Source organism: Mytilus californianus, unplaced genomic scaffold (assembly GCF_021869535.1).
Source record: "Mytilus californianus isolate M0D057914Y unplaced genomic scaffold, xbMytCali1.0.p SCAF_15, whole genome shotgun sequence".
NCBI lineage: Eukaryota > Metazoa > Mollusca > Bivalvia > Mytilida > Mytilidae > Mytilus > Mytilus californianus.
In genome coordinates this window covers 25,089,232-25,114,509 of record NW_026262637.1, presented here as the reverse complement: position 1 = coordinate 25,114,509, position 25,278 = coordinate 25,089,232, and the positions used below count along the sequence as shown (strand labels likewise).

The following is a 25,278-nucleotide window of genomic DNA, read 5'->3' as shown; positions in this document are numbered from 1 at the left end:
TATAATAAGTCAGCAGTACATATTTTTTACATATTTGAATCTTTCATAACAAGCCCTTTTTGTTTACATCGTACTGTCACATATTGTATATTTATTTCAGTACACATTTCCTTCATCAGTAAAAGAATTGTTCTTGTCTTTGACAGATTAACTATTGGGAAAGTAGACAAAGAAGCAGCAGCTATCTGGAAGTTCCAGCGTTATTTGTTAATCATGGACTTTGAGGAAAGACTGTGTTTCCCAGCTCCTTTAACAGTCATTAACTACATCTACATACTCATTCGATGCATACACAGAAGACTATCATCTTGCAGACAGAATTGCATCAACTTTTGTACCTGTTCTGTCCAGGTAAATATTGGAACTACTTAAAGTGAATTGATTTTAGATAATTTTTGTGGTGCTTATAGTATATTTGATATGCAATGAATAAGCAATTGACAAAAACCTTCTCCTCTCTTATTCGGATATGACCAAAATGTAACTTCAGCACTTAGTAACAAAGAGCAGGACTTATTTGCACTAGAAAATACAAAAAAACAAAACGACTGAAGCATTTTGATGTATCTTATTTGCATAGTAAATGACATTGTCAGATACATTAGAAGGTACAAATTGAAAAAATAACATATAAAACATTCTATGAAAATATTTTCCTTCTGACTTCACCTGGGTTTATTTTGGTTTGATTTCTTACCTGAAAATAGACTTATAATACAATTTAGGCAATAAAGAGCACTGTTTCTTTGCTTTTTGTTCTTTTGTTTTTTGTTTTTTTGCTGTGCATGTACTGATTTTGTGTCATGGATGGATACCCTATATCCTTTGTTTTTCTATGCATGATACACACCCCTTTTCTGAAATCTTTCTCTGGGTAAAAATCTGTATATTATACACAACTGACAATGGATGTCATTCACTGTCTAATTATATAGATTACTTTTAAATGCTGAATATTTTACCTTTGTCTTCAACAGAAGAAAACAAGAAACTTGAGTCATACAGTTCAGAAGTTAAAAAGATCAGAGGATTACAACTACTGGAAGAAATGTTCACATGAATATGTTAGTGTACAGGAAGAACAGACTGAAGTGGAGTCTATCCAAAAGATGCAGGCTCAAATGTAAGCTGTTTTGTAAAATTATTATGCAAAACGATGTTATCAATTTTGTCCCATTCAACTTTAATCAATATCAGTGTTAAAAGTAAGAAGTTGTATGATTTCCAATGAGACCATTATCCATTTAAGACTTGGGACACTGAACATGTACAGGTCACCATTTTTCCTTCAACAATGTGCTACACCTGAACCATATTGTAGATATAAGCTATAAATGTCTTGGATGTCCAATTGTGAGTCAATTCAACAGCCTTATTTATACTACAACAAAGATTTCTTATTTCCTTACAAATTAACCCAATATTGCATTTTGATGAATACATAATGTAAATGGAAAACACACAAATGATAAAAATGATATTTGTGTACAAAGTCACACAATATACTGCCACCTCTAAAAAATCAAAAAAAATCGGAAAGATTTAAAAAAAGATCATTGGATAAAAAACATCTGCATATTTTCTTCTCATGTACACCCAATGGTAAAATATCCATATGTCAAAAGTAAAATGTTCACATGATAAAAGATTAGTAAACTCTTTCAATTTAAGATTACAAAATTTGCAAGATGACATGAGGTTTCAGAAGAAAACAATGAGGCAAATGACAGACAGAATCATGGAGTTAGATAGAACATTACACTCCAGTAGAATGTACTTGGAGAGTATCTCTCATAAACTTGACAAGAATGATGTATTAGGAGTATCCACAAATAAAGGTGCACTGGTTCATGTGGCAGCTAGACTTTCACCATACCCAGGTACCAGTTTAACCAGGTTCCAGGTGCTAGATAAGGATGTCGCATGGGAGGTAAGTTGTTAATAAATCTGCACTTGGATATAAAAGGGGGACTTCTTGAAATCATTTAAAGCCCAATTTTTATTCCTTCCCAAAACAGTTTTGGGATTCAGTTTTTTGGGTCTTATAGCATTTTAGAATATCTGTAACATCAGAAGGAACATATCAGTATAAAAATAAGGAGAAGTAGTATGATTTCCAATGGACAAATATCCATTAAAGACCTAAAGACAAAGAACTGAACATTACAGGTCACCATTTTGCTTTCATCAATGAACATATAGTACATGTAAGCGGTAACATGCCCTTGGATTACCTGAACCAATTAGAACTTGTAAGCTATGAAATGCTCTTTGCGCATGAGATCACACTTGTTTTTGGTGAGGTTCATGTTGCTCAGTCTTTAGTTTTCTATGTTGTGTTTTGTATGCTTCATATCTTAACTTACATCTAGACAGGAGTAGGCCCAGTAAGACCCCTTTTTGGCCCCAAAATATAGCAGTTTTACAAAATTGTTAAAATGTAAATGTTTAGCTATTTATTTGAAAGAAGAATACTTCTGTTACATAAATACAGGTTGTTTTTGACAATACAATGGACATGTATCGGGTACTAGCATCATTAAGTCATGCTTAATTACTGAAATCTTCGAAATTTTAGCATTTTGATTAATTTTTAGACGGTTTCCGTCTGAAATGGAAGTGGCCGCATTTGTGTTCATTCTTAATATTTAAATGTAAGTTGTATTTGATGATAATACATAACATATATAAAGGTTGAGAATGAACACGGATGCGGCCACTTTCATTTTTGACAAAAACCATCAGATTATGGCATATTTGATAGATTTTTCATATTTAAGCTTGAATTTGAGCGTCTTTATTGACTAAATCAGTTCAAATCCTTCACATAAACTAATTGAATCGACTGAAGTAGACACTTAAGTGTTTAAAAAGTGTCCAAAATCTTTCATCAGATGAACCTGAATTTTGAAGCCAAAATCGGCCCTTACCGAACCTACTCCTTTACAATGAGGGTCAGTTGAAAACAAAACTTTACAACAAAAGAGATGATTTAAGCTTCCCAATTGTGAAATTTCCATTTCTCTGTAGCAACATTTCAGCAGCGCCTGCATACAGAGTATATATATCCCTGTTGATACGATATTCCAGGGCTTGTATTTTCCTATCATGATTTCCTTGATAGAGGGTTGCTGCTCACAAGGAAGCTATTAAACCAAGAATTCCTAGTGGTGAAATTGAAATCTTCCCTTCGTAAATTTTACGGACGCCATCACGAGTTGGTTGACTGTTATGGAATATCTGTTTCACAGATGATAGCGGATATGTTCCAAATGTTGTAACTACAATCCCATCCCCTTTTCCCCGAATGTGACCTACCAAATTAGACTTATTACCGACTTTGTACTAACATGAGAAACACGACGGGTGCCACATGTGGAGCAGGATCTGCTAACCCTTCCGGAGTACTTGAGATCACCCCCGTTTTTGCTGGGGTTCGTGTTGCTCAGTCTTTAGTTTTCTGTGTTATGTTTTGTGTACTGTTGTGTGTCTGTTGGTCTTTTTCTTTATTAGCCATGGCGTTGTCAGTTTATTTTTAGACTTATGAGTTTGAATGTCCTTTTGGTATCTTTCGCCTCTCTTTTATTTGTCTTTTGGTCATTTTTTCTCTTTTTGCCATGGCATTGTCAGTTTATTTTTCAACTTATGAGTTTGAATGCCCTCTTGATTTCTTTCGACTCTCTTTCTGGTTTCTTGGTAATTTTAATATCTGGATGTTAATTTAGGGTCAATTAAAGGAATTTTACATTTTTGTTTTGGTACTAATTTCGAAATCCATATAATTCAGCTCTTAAAAATAAAGAGAAAAAGAAAAATAAAGAGAAAAATAGAATGAAGGTAGAAAAGGAGTTTTTTGTCTTAATTTTTCAAAAATTCAGTAAGAGGGGAAAACTGATGGGCTAGAAATCATTCATCTACTGTGAAATTTTCAGAAAAATTGGAGAATCCACTTTTGGAGTATGACCTTTATAATGCATCACAGGAGAATAGGTATAAGATTGATAGTTTCTCAGGAACAGTTAGAAAATTAATAGTAAACAAAAAATTTCATGATGTCATTGGCAAGTGAAAAAATTATGAATGGGAAATAAGATAGTTTATTTTGACAAATGTAACAAATAAAAACTATTTCTGTTAAAAATAAAAAATGTGTATACTTTCCATGGACATAATTGATATAACAAAACATTATGTTTTACATCAGATTTGATATACCATGCTTTAAAACAAAATATATCTATATTTCACAGAAAACATGTTTAGTGTATGACCCAAAAACATATACTAAACCAATAGATGCCTTTCCTGATGAAGAGAGGGTTTATGTGGATGAAGACATTTTATTGTATGTATAATAATTTTACAGTTTATTTTATATTAAAAAAAAAAAGAAAGAAATTGAATCAATATTTTTTATGTATTAATAATATTACAAACCAGTTTTGTAAAAAATAAAAAAAATAGATGTTCATATTAATTATTGTTAAAAAAATTTTAGTCATTCATAATATACTGCTTTAAGTTATGGATATTTGTGTTTTTAAAGTCATGAAAATGTTTCGAGATGTCTAGTTTGGTCTGAGCAGTGTCTCTTGATTTTGATTTTTGATTTTTACTAGTTTCTTTGTTAAAACTTACATCATATCATTCATATAATTAAAATTATTGTGGGACACTTTGTATTTGTTTAAAGCATTACATTGCAACAACAAGAAAGAGAACTCTTAACAGAAGAAGAAATAGCTGTATTACCTTGTTTGCCAATTATCAATATGGTATGGAACAAAGTAGTGACAAAGAAAGTTCAAGGAGTCAAAGGAAAGAGAATGTTTGATAGGAGGTCATGGATAATGTTGGATAATGAAATGTGTAGATATAAAATTGATCCACTTGGTCTTCCTCTGTAAGTAATATATGTATATTAAAATGTAGACAGTTTTCTAGCTGGAATTGAAAGGCAGAGGGGTTTCTTGTCTAAAATAAGGGACACAATTGAAATAATTGGATAAATTAATGTATTTTTGCTGAATTTTAGTATTTTTGACTTGTAAAAGGTGATTCCTAGTAGTAAAAATATTTTTTTTTGCATTGCCAAGATATATATTCCTTCAGGAAAATAGAAAGCCAAATGGCAGGACTTTAAGGGCAAAGGGGTGCCCTGAAAGTGCAGAGGGGATCTGAACCCCTCTTTTTGGGGGCTATTTAAGATACTGTATATGTATGTAGACCATTTAATACTTATTTACCTTATCTGCTTTAATTCATGCCTCTTTATTGATCGTGCATACTTTTGAAGACCTTTTTTCCTATTCCTAGATAATAATTTCTTCACAGATATCTTATCTTCTAAAAGGCAAGAAAATCTTGCATTCAGGTTTAAATGATAGTAGTTTACCTTCATTTTTCCCTATGACCTGTCCAAAAGTGTCCTTGGAACTAGCTATAGGAAAGATTGGCCACTCCAAATGAAAACTGATGTTTTCTTAGTATTGCCACTGAATTTTGAATTAGACCTTTGTATGTACTGGTTGATATTTATAAGTCTAAATTATACATTTCAATATATTTATTATTTCCTATTCTTTATAGAGAACTTCTATGTAACTTGCAATTAATATGTCTTATTACACATGACTCTGCATTTAATCATGACTTATTTTTTATGCAAAAGACAAAAATGTAACAGTCAAAAGAGGCATATTTTCTATAAGTTTGAAAATCCTGTTTTTTTCACAGAAATCCAATGGGTAGAACTGGCCTTATAGGTAGAGGTGCACTGTGGCAATGGGGACCGAATCATCAAATTTTAGCTGTTTGTACAAGATGGAGACGAGCAGACAGTGCAGATGGCCAACCACCAGGATTTTTGTATGTTGAAGGAAAGAAAGTTATGGAATTCATTGCAGTGAAAAAGGGTGATGATGGAGACGAAACTAGCTTTGGTTTACCAGGGGTAATCTTTTACATCTTGTTACATGTTTACCTTTATGGTATCAACAACTTTAGAGGGGAGGAAAGACCTTTTTTGGGATGTCAGGATTGGGCCTTTATTTTTGCAGTAATTTGGGATTTTGATTTTATTTTTGCTGGAATTTGGGATTTACACCTACCTGGACTCAGGAATTAATGATTAATTTTACGGGATCCAGTAAAGAATATGATATTTTTTCAGAAACATTCAGGATGACACCACCTCCTACCACCCCTCACTTTTAGGTTTATGTTACATGTTTTATTTTATTAGGTTCATTTAAGAATAAGTACTGTTAAAAGTTATTTGTGTATAAAAAGTCAAGGATTTCTTTTTATAATATTTTCTAATTGATCTGCATAAATGTAGTGACTTCTCAACAGGTAAAGGAGTATGGCCACGAAGTGCCGATATTGGCCCTGTGGGGTGACAAAAAATGAAAGAGAAATAAGGTGGATCCTTTATAGCTAAAACATATCTACGTATATCGTTATTTGTTATCATAGTATAAAATCATATTTTTGTGACGTCATTAATGTGACGTAATACCCGAAATCAAACCGGAACGCTCAAAATGTCCAAATTCTTAAAGAATTTCACACTTCCTGGTTAAATTTCGCATTGGCCACAGGCCTCGACCAAAGTAATTTTACTCTTATTTTGATTGTTTGACACTTTGACTCAGTTTGCAACAATATTTAGCGTGGTCCAGGCCTGTGGCCACATCGAAAATTTAACTTTTGCTAAGAAGCAAATCCTGATTCAACGCCGCCATTTCCGAGGTACGATAGATTCTGTGACGAAATAACTGTACCAAGAACTTGTACAATTGCTTTAAATAGAATAATTTCTATGATTTATTAATTTCTTATTTATGACAAACAAAAAAGAAGAAAATGGAAAAACAAGTCTTTAAATTTGTTTTTAGCGAAGCATCGTTAACCGCCGATCCGGCGAGGTTTTTAAACACGGATAGATACGCCCTAATTACTGTTTTTTTATTAGAAAACAAGACAATTTTTTGGAAATAAAAATTAATAATTTGCAAATTATTTTAAAGTTCATTTCCACGTTATTTTGTAATAGTTAGCCCGGTCGCCCGATCTGTGCTATGCAAACAAAATTATGACAGTTTCAAAATAGAGCCGTAGTTTTTTTCCGTAAAATTCTACATCCAGCAGATCGATATGGGTGTCAACATAAAAATTATTACAAATTTCCTTTTAGATACACGTATTTTGTTTTTTAAAGACAAAATCGTCGTAATGTAACCTATATGGAATGTAATCTCATGTTGACGCTTTGATGAAGTGCTTTCTTTCACGTCCGCATTTTCTATCATGTATATGGTATGCCAAGTTAACATTTTAAATAATTGCTACGGATGGTGTAAATAGGTAACAGAACTATGAACAATAACATACATAGAAAATCGTAGGACATAAGAAGAAACCACGTGAGAATTTTGATATCATATTGCACAGTGGTTAAATAAGCTCTTTATTGTTTCTTTAATTAAAATAAAAATTACGACGCCATGAGAGGGCATGGTGTAGTACTGTCCGTGACATTCAACCAGAAAAAATATTTGTTTTCAATGACAACTGAAATAAAGATGAAACAAAACTATCCGACACAATCATATAGCTTGGGTACATTCAAATAAATATCTGATATGCACGCGGGATAGCGTGCATAATTGATCAGAATGCATACAAGGAGCAATTGTTTATTTGGTCCCTTTTTGGTGGTCTCTTTTAAATTTAAGTGAGACTATGTAACAAGCGACCAACAAAAATGGCTGCTTACTATGAATAAATTATCTATGAGATATATTTATATTTCTGATTGTCGTTTCTTGTGGTAGCCCGAAGTTCGTGTTCAATCTGTAGTTACCTGTTTTTATATTTTTTTATTGCTGTTTTTTTTTGTCGCCTCTATATGTTCATGGTGTTGTATGATTTTATTGGTCTTATGATTCTTTATCCCCCCCCCTTTTTGGAGAATTTTCTCTTATGTTCAATGACAACACATGCAATTTCTTGATTCCTGTTTGAAAAAGATTCTCTAAATTGCTCTCCGTCATAAAAATGCAACGAAGTATTTGCCACTGGACGTTCGTCAAACAACTATCAATCATATCTCTCCAAAGTTACAGTACAATAATGACTTTAAACATAATTAAATAAATGATTAAAGATATTAAAATCTTTAGAGAAGATATTTACGCGTCTATTATTTCACTTTTTGGGAAAAAAGAAAAAAAAAAAACATTGAATATCAAAGAAACACAACATTTTACTACACGAGTTGTTTGTCTCATGATGATGGATGACTGTTTAATGTCCAGTGGCAAGTAAGATGCATATTCCGGACGAAAACATGTTAATTTGCGCACATTGCCTATAGACTCTGGTATCTAGGTTATACAAGACATTATCTGGACATCACACATGGAGTCCAGAATTGAGTAGCTTCTCTTAAAGATGCAGCATTTATCTCACATGCCATGGACGAAAGTGACAGTGAGCAGAGTGTAGTTGAAGAATATAATACTAATTTCATCATTGTTAGGTAGCTGTCACATTGACGTTTATTGCAGTATTCCTCTTGCTCGTCTTTTTGAAACCTATATGTTTATATCGTACTTTTTGCAACTAAGCAAACTTTTTGAAAACTCTAAAAACATTTTCACAGGTTAATATAACATATCCATGAGAAATAGTTCACATTTCATTTCACTTTAAAGAAAGCAAACATTGTGGAGAGTTGTCTCATTGGCAATCATACCACATCTCTTATTATATATAGACGAAAATAATTGATCTTGTATGTTAATTATAGTTATAGATAATACATTACTTGAATGGACGCAGCTTACATACACTTATAGCGTTACAATCAACGCCAAATAAAAAAACTGATATTCATGGATTTCTATTAGTTTTAAAATGAATCCATGCACGTCACTCAGTATCTGGTTGAAAGTTGTCTTCTTTGCAATAATATCTTCTTTTTTTCATACGGATTGAGGCATGAATCTGTTTGATTTGACCAAATGATAATAAAAATAATAACAAAGTACACTCAAGCTTTTTTCGAGATAAGAATGATAGTTGTATGCAGAATACCGGAACACTTTAACCACAAGCAAGACTAGTTACGATTACTAGATAAAAGCTAATTAAGAATAAATCGACAATTGTGAAAACCTTAAAAAAAAATTTCAGTTTAAAACTTAAAGGGACATTAGCTGTCAAATTCATGTTTACCGATTTGACTCAAATTCTCATATTCGACTTATAACATACTACAACGTATATCCAAATTAAAAAAAAAATAAAATAAACAATTTATGATGCATAGACTCGATAGTATGTATCAGCATTTCGTGTGTATTTTAGTCTAGACGCCATCTAATCAACCATCGATGCGACCTTCTGAAGACTGCCGACGGTCATCTTACCCGATATAAACATAAACAAATATATAAATAGATAGCAAACTCGTGCAATTGGATTTTTCTAGGTCTGTTTGATTTGATATTATAGGTTAAATCAATATGTTAATAATCGTTTTTACCTGAAGTGTATAAGAATGAGTTTTTGTATATCGAATCAGTCAACCAAATGGTTTACACTTGTTTCACTTCCATTGTTGACATTCTTTATCTTTTAATACCTGAACACGCCTAGTTCATGCGTAACCCATCTCTAGCTAAGGGGTTAAATTGAACTTCACATGAATACAGATTTAATGAGGTCGAATTATCCACTTGCAAGTGAATAACTCATTAGCGATATTTCTTTGCTTATTTTGACAAAACTCAACCAAACTGGCTGTTAAAAGCGAATTATTATTTCACTATTTCACTTTCATTAATGATTGAACAAAAAAGAAATCTTTTTTTTTTCTATATCTCGTATCTAATGCCCCTTTAACGAGAACACGAATCATAAAATAATAAAAGTATTCGTTTTTTTAAAACGTAATTGATAGAAACATGCAAAAGTCGGATAGATTTAATTGAATATAGCTAAATCGCTAAATGAAATCGTCCACAATGGACAACTGCGAATGAGTATTCTGTCAAATTTTTGAGGTTTTTAAAATAGGCAGTGGCTATTTTGCCGCCGCCTGCAAAATAGAAAATATGCTATTTTGTCGTCTTTGTTTAAAATATCTTAATTAAAACAAGCAAAATAGCGCCGGCAGTATAGTGAATTTGTTATTTTGCCGGTTCTTTGTAGAGACTGAATTTTAATATTTACTTGTGAAAAAGACTACGAAAATGTGCATTGTCAACATAAAAGAATCAAATTATTATTCATCATATAGTTGAATATTATAAATGTCACAATATTTAAGATACATATAGTCGTTTAAAATATTTATGAGTCCAAGTGAATATAAGGATTTGTAAAAAGGAATTAAAATAAAAACTATTGAGCATCCATTTGTAGCAATGAAATCATATCAAAACATGTAGTTGAAATTACTTCTAAAATCAGTCTAATGCTACATGTATGCATAAGAATAAAATCTCAAATTTTTGAACTATGCTGTAAAAAAAATGAAAGACAAAATCTCATAGCATATCGATTTGATAAAAACGCTATACAGTCTAAAAAAATCAATCACATAGCTTCAAAATAAAAAAATGTTTCAATTAAATTTAGTTTTGAAATAATAGTCAGTTTTGAATTGCATATCTGTAATCAAATTTTTTTTACTGACATGCTGGCTTCCGCTTACCAAGAGTTGGCAAAATAGAATATTTTCAATTTTGGCGGCGCCGGCAAAATAGCCACTGCCTTTAAACTATTACTTTGTCTAGTAAAAAAGTTCTGGGAAAATATAAATAGGATTCTTTGAACCATTTAAAAGAATTATATTTCAATTTTTACAGATGACTACATATTTAATGCGCTTTAGGTACAATTAGAGATAGCAGTAATATGTAATGTGGTCAGTGACGTATGAATGGCAGTATTAATATGAAACTGTTGTTCATTCAAGTGTTTAATTCTGAATGTTGCTTTGAGAGTAAGCATGTAATCCTCCGGAATGAGAATGATGTTTATGAGTGCACGTGTGGTTATGGTGTCTGATGACTTTTGTACAGTTATAATGTGTTCTATGATTATTGAAGTACATGTAATGCTATGTACTGTCTATACGCAATGTTTATCTGTGACTGTGTTTTCATCTTTTACTTCGTTACTAGAAAATAAACTTTTCTGTGTTTAAGTGAATCACGGTTTTCTTTCCATATACAAATAAGATGATGTGGTGTGATCAACTATCCTCATACTTTTTTACGACTGTACTTCGCTCGCCAAGATATTTTACAGCTTTCAATCTAAATTCCTTCTGCTCAATAGAATACATTCATTGCATATGTTTTAAAATCCTTTATGGGTTTCAATTTAATCTATGCTATGGAATTATGTTTGTTTACATAGTCTCTGCAATTTCTATTTGGTGAATATCAATACAGAACACGAGTATTCGGGTCACCTATACAAAATTTAATTGAAGCGCTTATGTGTAGCTTAAACCTTAATATTAGTAAGTTTCTGTTAATAGAGTTAAAAAAAAAAACAAGATATATGGACGAGATTGGAGAAATATTTTGTAAAAAAATTCTTGTGGTAAAATGATTATAAAGTTACTAGAACGTTAATGAAAACAATTTTAACGTTACGCGCAAATGGCTAAAATACCATTGTACCTTGGTCTTTTCTGACGCCCTGGAAAACTAGACAAACACAGTTACAAGTCTAATGGTTATCGTTTTATGAACTACACTAGTTAGTAATCCTTCTGCAGTAATTTCGTCAATTTCTGAGACAGGGCCGGTTTTAACCCTTCGTGGCCCTACTCCTTTCATGCAAACGTGTATTTTTTCACACAAAAGTAAGGGGCCAATAAATGAAAATAGAAAATAATGCCCCAAAGGTCAAATGTAATAGGACTAAACTGACAGAAGTGATTAAGCTCAAAACAAATCATGCAAATATTATAAAGAAATTTTATTCCATGACAAATTATTATCACTTCCTTATTCAGTAACTTTTTAGCATAGACAATTGACAATTCTGATTTAAAACTTTTATTAAAAAACTTGGAAAGGTGTGCTTTACTTGCTATGTAAAAGGCATTAGACACTTAATGGTAAAATGAAAAATTATTTTATGATAAATTAATAGAATAAAACTATCATAAGTTATATTTAAACACTTACAGGTAATGAAATTTAAAATACGATGATTTCATGTCTTTTGATAAACAGGACAAATCCTGTAAATGAATCCAGAATCACTCCTAAATTAGTATTATTTTGAAAATTACAGTTTTTATTTCTCCTTCAAAATCAAAAGTAGCGTTAGCAATTCCTGTGATATCATATTCCTGACTTTAAACAGACATTTCCTTATGTAGAAAATAGTGGATTAAACCTTATTTTATAGCTAGCTACACCATTTTTAGCTCACCTGGCCCGATGGGCCAAGTGAGCTTTTCTCATCACTTGGCATCCGTCATCCGCCGTCGTCGTCCTCGTCGTTAACTTTTTATACGACCGCAAAAAAATTTTGCGGTCGTATATTGGTATGACGTTGGCATCATCGTCGTCGTTGTCCGAAGACACATTGGTTTTCCACTCTAACTTTAGTTTAAGTGAATGGATCTCTATGAAATTTTACCATAAGGTTCAATACCACAAAAGGAAGGTGGGGATTGATTTTGGGGGTTATGGTACTAACAGTTAAGGAATAAGGGGCCAAAAATAAGCATTTTTGTAACTTCCAGACATAACTTGTGTGTAAGTGTATGGATCTCTCTGACATTGTACCACAAGGTTCCATATCACAAAGGGAATGCTGGGATTGATTTTGGGGGTAATTGCTTCCAAATTTTAGGAATTAAGGGCCAAAAAGGGGCAAAAAACAAGCATTTTTCTAGTTTCATGACAATAACTTGTGTGTAAGTGTATGGATCTCTCTGACATTGTACCACAAGGTTCCATATCACAAAGGGAATGTTGGGATTGATTTTAGGGGTAATTGCCTCCAAATTTTAAGAATTAGGGGCCAAAAAGGGGCAAAAAACAAGCATTTTTCTAGTTTCATGACAATAACTTGTGGGTAAGTGTATGGATCTTTATGAAATTGTACTACAAGGTTCCATATCACAAAGGGAAAGCTGGAATTGAGTTTGGGGGTAATTGCCAGAAACGTTTAGGAATACGGGGCCAAAAGGGGCCAAAAATAAGCATTTTTCTAGTTTCCAGACAATAACTTGTGTTCAAGTGTATGGATCTCTCTGAAATTGTACTGCAAGGTACCATATCACAAAGGGAAGGCTGGGATTGATTTTGGGGGTAATTCCCTCAAAATTTTAGGAATTAGGGGCCATAAAGGGGCAAAAAAACAAGCATTTAGTGTTTAAGTGTACTATAAAACTTCCCGGAACCAGTACGCTCTAATATGCAATTAAAGGTATGTTGAATTTTTCAGCACAAGTCAGGATAAGGTATAGTTTTGACATGAAATAACTGCTACTTTATTTGAACTTAAGACAAAGTAGCCATTTATGCTTGAAATTGCAGAATTTAACATAGAAAGCAATGGGGCTATGAATTAGTGGTTTTATACCTTCAGGGTTCGACCTCTGCGGTCGTATCAAGCTGCGCCCCAGCGGAGCATTTTATTACATTTTGAACTTCTTCTAGAGAACCGCTGAATGGAATGAAACCAAACATGGCATGAATGTTCCTTATGAGGTGCTGACCAAGTGTTGTTACTTTGTAGCTGATCCATCATCCAAGATGGCCGCCAGCGGGGGACTTCGTTTAACATAGGACCCTATGTGAAGTACATACAAATGTCTTCTTTTAGAGAACCACTGAATGGAATGAAACCAAACATGGCATGAATGTTCCTTATGAGGTGCTGACCAAGTATTGTAACTCTGAAGCCGATCCATCATCCAAGATGGCTGCCAGGGGGGACTTTGTTTAACATAGGACCTTATGTGAAATACATACAAATGTCTTCTTTTAGAGAACCACTGAATGGAATGAAACCAAACAATTACTCTTCAATCTTTTAACTCTCTCTGGCAAATTTCAAACAAAAGAAAAGAATGTAAAAACATTTATTAGGCTTGGATCAGCATCTCAAAAACTTACAGGTCTACACAACATAAACTATACACACAATACAAAAACAAATGACGGTCACAATACAAGTACATGTAACTTACTCAAACAGAAGGTACAAAAACCTATCTTTCAAAAAACCCGCTAAACACACGGGAGAAAAAAAATTCAGAATAAAACTTTTTTTTTTTTTTTTCAAGTTAAAATAGGGCTGGGTGGGCGGTTATTTCAAGAATTATAAATTTAAGTCGATCGACGCGTCAACTTAATAAAAATTATGACCTGTTCAGAGAAAACTGATTAGAATAATGACCATACGAATATAGTGATTTGAAAGGAAAACTTTACTGAGTAGAAATTACCAGTAGGACCAATTGAACTGGACAAGCCAGTTAAAATAAGAAATTCACTGAACCAATGAGAAAAAATGTTTCATTCTAATCGTGCATGCGGAACCAGCACTAAGGAAAAGTAAATGCTAATAGTTATAGAAAACAAATAAAAGATAATTGAATTTTAATTATGCATTTTTAAAATAAAATTTTACATGGCATGAATGTTCCTTATGAGGTGCTGACCAAGTGTTGTAACTTTAATTTGTAGGGGATCAATTATTCAAGATGACCGCAAGAATTAACATAGGACCCTATGGGAAATACATACAAATGTTTTCTTTAAGAGAACCACTGAATGGAATGAAACCAAACATGGCATGAATGTTCCTTATGAGGTGCTGACCAAGTGTCGTTACTTTGTAGCCAATCAATCATCCAAGATTGTTGCCAGCGGGGAACTTAGCTTAACAAAGGACCCTATGTGAAATACATACAAAAGTCTTCTTTTGAAGAACCACTGAATGGAATGAAACCAAACATAGCATGAATGTTCCTTATGAGGTGCTGACCAAGTGTTGGTACTTTGTAGCCATCAACCAAGATGGCTGCCAACGGGGGACTTAGTTTAACAAAGGACCCTTTGGGAAATATATACAAATGTCTTCTTTTAGAAAACTGTCTAATGGATTGAAACCAAACATGGTATGAATGTTTCTTATGAGGTGCTGACCAAGTGTTGTTATTTTGTAGCTGATTTGCCATCCAAGATGGCTGCCAGCAGGGGGAGTAAGTTTAACATAGGACCCTATGGGAAATACATACACATGTTTTCTTCTAGAGAACCACTGAATGTAATGAAACCAAACATGGTGTGAATGTTCCTAACAAGGTGCTGACCAAGTGTTGTTACTTTGTAGCTGAACCATCATCCAAGATGGCCACAAGCAGGGGACTTAGTTTAACATAAGACCCTATGGGAATACATACAAATGCTTCTTCTAGAGGAGCACCGAATGGAATGAAACCAAACATGGCATAAATGTTCCTTATGAGGTGCTGCTGATGAAGACCTTAATACAAGTATCTTTATAGATTGAGATAAACTGTAAACTGCAAAAATATCAAGAAAAGAAGATCTACACATAAGTCAGCATGAGCAAAATTGTCAATTGACATCTTGTTGGAGTTATTGATCTTATAAAGTCATTTTCTAGAATTTCAATAAATTTATTGGTAATTTCTGTTAACTTTACAAAAATTCTTCTGCTTTTGATTAAATTACGGGGCCAATATTAAACCAAATTTGGCCTCAATCATTATTAGGTTAACTATTATGATTTTAATCTATTTTTACATGATTTCCAAAACCAAAGTAGAATCAGGTGAGTGACACAGGCTCTTGAGAGCCTCTAGTTTAATATTTTTTTCAATAGAATCATAGTTTCCAGTTGGTTACTGTTCATGGATTTGGACCAATTTGATTAATCCTCACTAAAAATACACTTTTTTTTAAAGGAATATCTTCATGGTCTTGTATCACGGTACAGCACTTTGATCCAAGCCTTTAAAAGAGATGTATTAGATGAACCTGATAACCAGGGTAAAGCCAATTTAGATCAAGGGGATTTAATACAGGTAAATTATATTTGTAGTTTAACTTTACAAATAAGTATAATATTTGTCATTTTCTTGTTAAAAAGTTTTAAGATATCCCTACCATATTTAGAATTGCATAAACAGAAAATATCTACAATAATAGACATCACTTAATTATAATTATTCAGATGCATTTATAGACATTCTACCAAAATATACTATTATATCGTTTAGCTGAAGTTTGCCGTCAGAGGAAATATGAAATGTAAGACTGTCAACTACAGATTTTGTACTTAAATAAGTCCTGGTTGGTTTAGCAATTAAAATTTACACTGCTTGTAATGCTTTTGGCAGTTTTATTCAAATTGACGTACTTTGATGCTTGGCTTTTATTTTTTTTTCAGTATTTTTCCCAGTTTGCAGAACTCAATCTTGGCAGCATCACTAATTTAGGACCTAAGATCACAGGAACCTCTCTGACTCGTTCAGCTTCACATCCCTGTCTGAGCAGTGCCGCACCTGCCACCAATGTTCCAACTTTCACAACCATGTCAAAATCTAGTTCTAAAAAAACTGATATAGATTCTACAGGATTCAGTGCCTCCCAAGTATATAAAGGATACATTGATGATCCCAAAAACACAGATAATGCCTGGATAGAAGCAGAAGTCTGGAATTTCCATTATGATGCCGGAGATATATATGATATAAAATTACCAGATGTAAGTTAAATTTAAATATTATCGGAAACAAGTTGTTTGTTGATTAGTGAATAAAAAAATACAAGGATGTGGTATGATTGCCAATGAGATGACCAGAGATGAAGTAGAATATTAGTAACTATAGGTGACCATACAGTCTTCAGCAATGAGCAAAACCCATACCACATAGCAAGCTGTTTTCTTATTTGTTTTATATAGAATCTACCATGCAACCCCGTTCATAACAATGTTTATCCACTTGATATAATTGAATTTAAAACTTTAAAGAGATTTGTCACCATTTTAAAATTTGTAAATTTAACTATCTAGTGTGGATAAATATTCTAGTCAACGGTGGTAAAGTAGCAGAATCTAATGATATAATGGAAAATTCTTAATGCAATGTTCCAAATGGATGTGGTGGGAAATTACACAATAGACATTTAATCAACATGTGTTTTATCAAAATTTGGACAAATTGGTCAGAACCAGTTTTAAATAAAGGCATACAGAATTTGAGAAAATAGTAAATACTGTCTTTAAAAAATTTCAAAACAATATGAAGAAAAAATTTAATGATAATAAATATGTAGGATCTGTTGCAGTAACTTTATATCTGCTGATTCTGGTGGAAATTTTTTAATTCTTTTTTAAGAACTTTTTTATACAAATTTCCCTTATTGAAATTTAGAACATCATTGCAGACAGTTTTATAGCAAGAAAGGTCCTAGGTGCATTGTCTTGAAATAGAATATAAGACTTTAAATCAATTTTTGGAGATAGTAAATTTTATCTCCAAGTTTTCCAAATAAAACAGAAATATGAAAGTCATAAATTGGCTCCTTTCACTGTCTAATTTTAGTAAAGAAGTCTGGATTTATCTAATCAAAAATTTTCAAAGTAAAGGTTTGTGTTATTCTATCTATCTATTGCACCTTCACTTGTTCGGATGTAACTGTGCTTATTCAAAAGACTTTTCTCTTTCACAATACAAAAAACATCTCGATACTGGTATTACTCGACACTAACAAAGTCATTTGGTCTGAAATAATTATGCCATCTTTTATCTTTACAGGACTCCAACAAAGTCATGTGGAAAGAGATTTCACCAAATGTCAGGATATATGGAAATGAAGGCGTCATTGTCCAGGAAGCTGCCAAAATTCAAGATGCTTATTTTTGATTGTTATGTAAAAAAAAACTACAAGTGCGTATATAAGGAAAATAATTATAACTTGTTGGAAAGTCCCAAGTTGTCAAATAAGTATTTCACCAACGAATTGACAGGCGAAAAAATAGTATTCAAAAGATTTTGAGACACAGATAATTGCCTTATTCATGACATTCCATTTATCTGTTTTTTCAAAGAATAGTGCTGGGTGCTAGGTATGATATATCATAAATTTTATAATGTTTTAAATTTTATAAATCATTCATAGCTTAACTAAACACACATTGAAATTCGACATTATAAAGAATTCATTAATTCATTAATTCATTGATATTATTACATCATTAAGAGTTTTAAAATGTTTTAAAAACCAACTGCAGGATTTAGATTTATTTTTGTGTACCTATTCTAGGTATGACTAGTGTTTTTATATATTCAAGAGGAATTCTTCCTAGTCTATAGCTGTACCCTACAAAAAAGACATTGTCCAGTGTTTTAACCAGTAAGCCTTTATAGGATTAAATGTGTTAACTATTTTGGATTCATTGTAATTCCCTGGTTTACAATTTTTGTGAATTTTGTGGGAATCGGTAAAAACGAATTTAAATGTTTAATGTAGTACAAATTTTTTATGGGTTGTATCTAGACTTTGGCAAAACCTCAAAATCATATATCCACCAACATATAATTTTCATCAATCAACAAAATATGATACCAACAAAAATAAATGAATCAACATAATTAAAGTTTCTTTAGTGTACATGTTTATTTCATTGTCAGTGTCCTGGCGTGGATCGTCAGGATTAAATAAATATTTTGAACTATCAATGAAGACTGTAATATTGTGTTGTGTGAGATTTTTGGCAGAGCTTGTGAAAATAAAAATTTTCATTTAATGATCAGACTACTGCATGTACTGTAAGCTGCTTTTTTTTTGTAGTCACTTTCTTTCAAAGAGTAGAGCTATTAAGAATTGTATGTCTATTTACTTTTATAAATAACATCATATCAACTCTAACTTTCTTTAGTAATGCATTAGTTGTCCTATATTTCAATTCACAAAAACAAAAATCAATTTTTCATGAATCAAAGTAGTACTCTGGTTTACAGTTGAATTCAAAATTATTTAAGTATTAACAAATTTTCTTGTGGTCTATTCTATTTAAATATTATGAATAGCTGTAATAAAAAATCAGGTATTAGAATCTGAATTGCTGAAAGGGAGAAAAAAAAAATCTCCCCTGCTTGTGCAGGATGAAAATTTCATAGACGGCCACGGGTGTCTGTATATTGTGTGGGAGAGAAAAAAAAATTCTCCCCTGATTGTGCAGGATGAAAATTTCATAGGCAGCCATGGGTGAGGGGGTGCACAGGGGGGTACCCTTCTCCTAACCCGAATAATTCAGTCGTTATATTCCGCTGATCTACGAAGGCTACATTAACGCCTGAACGTCTTCCTCGATAAAGACCGTCAACCGGAAAATTCACACCGCTATGCAATACGGGAATTTTTATTTAAGTTGGCAGCTAAAGAAGGAGGAGTTCCGGATGTTAATTGATGTTAAATGATGTAAACTGATGTTAATTGATGTTAATTAATTATTATCGGATTTGTGTCAATTGAACACACGTGATTGGTAAGACAATTACAAGAAAGTTGCGCAGACTCATTATCCTGATCGCCACCGATTGGCTCTCTCTCACAGAGAGCAGGCAACGCGGCCAATGATCATAAGGAGTTCAAGCCCTCGTGTGGGAGAAAATCGGACACGGAAAGGGCTTGAATTATTCGAGTTACCCTTCTCCCACCTCCCAGCCCCCCTAACAGATGTATCAGATATCATAACGCAAATTCTAATTATTTCGATACTCACCCAGTCTCATTATTTGCATTAATAAAAACCTCACAATAGTTTCTGAATTTACAGTATTTGATATCAAGAAAGACTAAAAAAGATTAATAGGTCTAGGTACAACTCAGATTGAACTGACCAGTTGTAAGAAAATTAGTTAACACCTGTGTATGTTTTAATGCAAATAATCGAATCTCAAATAACAAATTGAAAAAAGCCTATATTCTACTTTACATGTATCACATATACCTCATCTTTCCTACCTCAGCTATTATAATGTAGATATCTACCTCAACCATTATTATATAGATATATTTTTAGTTCGAACTGTAATAGTAATGTATGCAAATTTTGCTAAAAGATATACATAAACCTTCCTGAAATCATGTGCTGAAAGTTGGAAATGTTTGCCCCTCTTTATGTATCTGGTTTTATTATTGTAACTTGGAAAAGTGCAAACTGTAGAAATAGAAAGCCATGGAATGATGTAATGAAAAGGAAAATGTTATTTCTTTAACATGATTACCATCATATCTCAATATTACATTGATTAAAAAAAATGCATCCATATTGAAATTTATGTACTTTAAATTATAGTCCGATTCCATTTATTGTCTCACTTGTGATGAAAGTCACAAAATAAGCCATTCGTTGTTTTTACTTTTCCTAATTTTCAAAACTATTTAGATGTTGTGTATATATATATATATATATAATAAGTCTAAAAGGGTACAACATCAACAAAAAAAAGTAAAATCATGAACAAATGTTAAATATTTCGGATAACTAATATCCTTCATCAGTAAGATGTCAAATGATTCTTATCTTGACATGTGGTAGTCAAACTGAAATAATAATCTTGATCGTTATACAAATTATCACGAATCAATACGCTGGTAAATTTTTTCAATATTGATGTTTGGGAGGAGGAATAAATTTATATATATATATATAAACTTGTCTGTTAGTTTGTGTCTAGAGGTCTTTTAGTCTTTGTGTGTTCAATTGTCTGTCTCATTGATGTAGTCCCCACATCTCCTTTTATAAACTTGTCTATTAGTTTGTGTCTAGAGGTCTTTTAGTCTTTGTGTCTTCAATTGTCTGTCTCATTGACATAGTCCCCACATCTCCTTTTATTCTTATATACATTGTTCAAGTGTTTGGTTTTCGAATAAGAGCCTCACATTTTACATGTTTTCTAAGCTTTTACAAATAAATTTTATATTTCAAGACAATATATAGTTAACCTATATATATTATGTCCCAGTGGATATGTGATTGGTAGAAATGATTATGTATAATTTTTGAAGGACACAGGTGGTTTCAGAATGTTTACACATGTTGGTCTATTTTTTAACATAAATATGACTTCCATTTATTTGTTGTATAAGTTTTACATGTTATCAATATCAAATGTATGTTATATTCATGTGCTTTTTAAAACCAAGAAAAATTGTCATTTTATAAATAGATTTTACATATATTAGCATATGTACCTCAGATTTTCTTAAAAATAAATGAAATGAATGTTCTCTGATGTAGTGTTTTTTGTCGTGTCGTATATCATTTTCATCATCATTATCACATTGCTTGCCTGCACATCCTGTAAATCATTAGATAGCTTAGAATGATATTTTACAAAAATGCTTTTGCTAGCTGCTTACTTATATGGTTAATATTGCATAAGATAAACATGAGGTCTTCACATCATCATTAGTAAAAACATTTTGTTTCAGGCATCTATGATCTTTTTGGTGAGAAGGTTAACATTGTGCTATCTTATAGGAAATAAGTTTAGTCTATTTCTTGGAACATTGAGTAATATTTATAAGATACTATTTTGAATAATTGTGGAATGGAAAGCCATATTTTTGCTAATACAAAACAAAAATGTACATAATAACAAATTTGTGGAAAATAATGCTGATTTTTGCAAATCTCAAATTACCAAATTTAACGTCTTTATGCCTATGCAAAAAGGTGCAGGGAGAGGGGTTGAAGTTAATCCTTATCAGTTTCTTTGTAATTAAAATCAACAAGCTCTTTGGAAACACTATTAGGGATTTTACACACAAGGAAAACTTTGCTGTTTTTTTCCTAAATGATTTCATGTTTTTATTACTTTTTCAATAAATTGTAAAGACAATCTTCTTTTTATCAAAATGTTTCTTTATTTTTTTTTAGTCAGTCTATGTTTACCTAAGTTCAACAATCAGAAATGACAGATATTATAAATGTATATTGTAGACTTAATCTCATGTAATAGTTTGTAGAAAAAGAGAGGGACAAGATATCCAGGCTAGGGGTCATCGAAAAAACATGTCCAATAAAACAGACAAAATTTTGGCCAAATATTTAAAGGACAAACAACAGTAACAAAACATTTTATTGTTAACAATCTCATTACAGAATGCCACAAAGTGCTTGCTGAGTACTTTTCACATTTATTGTTCGAAACTTTTGATGTTAATAATTATTCAACCCTCAATATTCTAATTTGTAAATTGCACCTGCTGATCCCAGTTCCAAATTTTATTTTGCCATCAAAACATCAAAACTACTAATTCGGAGTAGATTGTTTGTGAAGACTTTTAATGAGGAAAAGAGGAAAAAGATATAAGTAAAAGCATATTTGTCAATATACACCGCCCTGGTGGTCTTGTGGTAGTGTGTTCGCCTCAAGTGCGGGAGGTCTTGGGTTCGAACCCCAGGCAGGTCAAACCAAAGACATTAAATTGGTATTTGTTGCTTCTCTGCTAAGTACGTGGCATTAAGGAGTAAGAGCAAAGACTGGTCTGCTGGGAGTCAGAATAATGTTTCTAGGTAAGTGACATGTCTTCCTGCAGACTGTTATTTTGTGAACTAGCACGTTAAAAGTCCGGCTCAGGGTGTCGGTCTAGTACAAAGCAGGGTTAATATTCATAATTTATTAACATGGTCTCGTCCTGAATATACTTATTAATTTGCCACTGGACGTTAAGCAACCATCCATCATCATCATCATATTTGTCAATATGTAAATAATGTAAAAATAGGCAAAAATAAATGATTTACTAGTTTTGCTAGTTAGAATTGTTGAATGTCCCTTTGGTATCTTTCACCTCTCCTTTAGATCAACAAAGTAAATTGCACTAGGTGACTTTTGTAGTGTAAACTGTTTGTATTATTGATAACATACAATTAACATTTTGTGTGAAGAGTTACAGATACAGTTATATTGTTTCTTTGAGTTCAATAAATCTTCAAAAATTGATTTATATTAAAAAAACTTTTTGTATGATATTATTAATCTTGAGAAATAAACTTTTAAATCTAATTCTCATATATCTGGTAATTGATTTTTATACAAGTAGTTGACCTTAAAATTAGTTATATCTGTAATGGGTTCTGACAATTTTTATTATGTATTTTGTTTATAAAAAATTTTGTTTCTACAGTGAGTTAAGTGTTAAACAATTAATTTGGCTATTATTTTTAGTTCCCCTTTGGTCATATAGCTCTTCAGATGTTTCAGTCCTTATACATCCTTGGCTTTCAAATATCTGGTTTTGAGTGTTCCTGATGGAGGTAAAACCTGAAAAGCTCTTCAGACGCATTTTTAATTGTTGATAGTTGTAATCATAATATTAAATGTGTATTACTTCTGATCAAGATTATGGTAAAAACAAATTTGAATTTGGAATAAAAAGGAACAGTTCAGTTTTTTCTTCCACAACTATAGATTTAAATATTATCAGGAAAGATAAATATTTTGCAAAAAAAGAAGAATTTAAAATACTGCCCACATTATTGATTGGTTGTTATGGTTTTTTTCATTTTATTTTAGAAATTTAAATGTAAAATACTTAAAATTTTATTCATTGTATCAATAAATATAGAAAAAGTCATGTAAGTGTATTAAAATAAAATACTGCATCAAATCATGGTATAAACACTTTGTATTATTTTCTTGTATTTAAAACATCTTTGCCTGTCCAATTTTTTACCTTCCCATACTGAAACAACACGAATCATTTTTGACAATTATGTGTTATTCACACCAATGCTTTATGCACTGAATTTATATTAAACGTTGTAAAACAGTATTAATGTCATAACCCCCCCCAAAAAAAACCTTATTAGGATTTTTACTAATTTTTTTATCAACATATCTGCTACATTATTTTTACAGTGTAATAAATTTTACAGCCTTCATTCAGTGTTCGATTTGATCTTGTTTGTAACAGAAGAGGATGAAAATATTACTTATCTTGGCAAATAATTTGCTGTAACATAATGTAAAGAACTATGGATAATTTCATTGTTTGTTCCCAAAATTAAATAAGGTAACATTATTGGTTGAATTTTCATTGTTTAGGAGGTTTATAATCAATTTGGTTCATATATTTTTAAATATTACCCAGAATGCAGTAGATCCTGATATTGACATCCTCATAGACAAGCATTTAAAGAAACAAAACCCTCTCCTTAGTTGACAAAAACACTGTTTGGCTTATTTTGTTTTTGAGAAAATGATTGATATATATGTATATAGTTTATATTATAGAGTATAGAATCCAATAACGAAAAAAAAAAGAGGATTAAATGCCCAAAGGCATAATTAACCATTGTCATTACTTGGGATCAATCCTTTCTCTGTTATCTCTTAAGCTTCTTAATCAATTCTTACCACACTTGTCATGATTGGTCCTTCCTTGAACATATTTTTTTTTGGGCGCATCAACCACTTGGACCACTGTGGTTTAAAATAGAAGATAAGGGTTTAATTTCAGTGATTTAAAACCATTATAGATAGAGAAAATATGGCATGGTAAAACTATGAAGAATGCAAAGATCAACAAAATGTTAATTGTCCCCCGGGAAGTGCGTTTGTCCGTTTGGTCTTGTTAGCACTGTCACGTGTACAATTCTTGCCAGATTTTTATGAAACTTATATCATAGGTTTATATCAGCAATGTCTTGGACGAGTTCGAAAATTAGGGCCGATCAATTATTTTTTAAAGAGTTATGCCCCTTGGAAACATTAATTATATGGAAAATTGCTTTGTTAGCGCTCTCATTTGTACAATTCTCGCCAGATTTTTATGAAGTTTATATCATAGGTTTATATTAGCAATGTCTTGGACGAGTTCGAAAATCAGTGCCGATCAAGTTTTTTTAAAAGAGCTATGCTCCTTGGAAATATTGATTATATGGAAAATTGCATTGTCAGTGCTCTCATGTGTACAATTATTGCCAGATTTTTATGAAACTTATATCATAGGTTTATATCTTTGAAGAGTTCGAAAATCAGTGCCGATCAGTAATATTTAAAAGAGTTATGGCCTTGGAAATATTAATTATATAGAAAATTGCCTTATGAACGCTCTAATGTGTATGATTCTTGCCAGATTTTTATGAAATTTATATTGTAGGTTTATTTCATCAATGTTTTTGACGAGTTCAAAAATCAATGCCAATCAATTATTTTTATAAGAGTTATGCTCC

The 25,278-nt window shown here is 31.9% G+C and overlaps 1 protein-coding gene across 1 annotated transcript; it reads left to right on the top strand.

Moving 5' to 3' along the window:
- The first annotated feature begins 1,011 nt into the window (after positions 1-1,011).
- LOC127725731 (ADP-ribose pyrophosphatase, mitochondrial-like) lies at positions 1,012-17,961 on the top strand. Its single transcript, XM_052232942.1, has 8 exons — positions 1,012-1,123; positions 1,672-1,930; positions 4,251-4,345; positions 4,694-4,903; positions 5,737-5,953; positions 15,986-16,105; positions 16,471-16,788; positions 17,843-17,961. Exons 1-8 carry the CDS (start codon positions 1,110-1,112, stop codon positions 17,948-17,950), a joined length of 1,341 nt encoding a protein of 446 aa, XP_052088902.1. The 5' UTR covers positions 1,012-1,109; the 3' UTR covers positions 17,951-17,961.
- Positions 17,962-25,278: the final 7,317 nt, after the last annotated feature.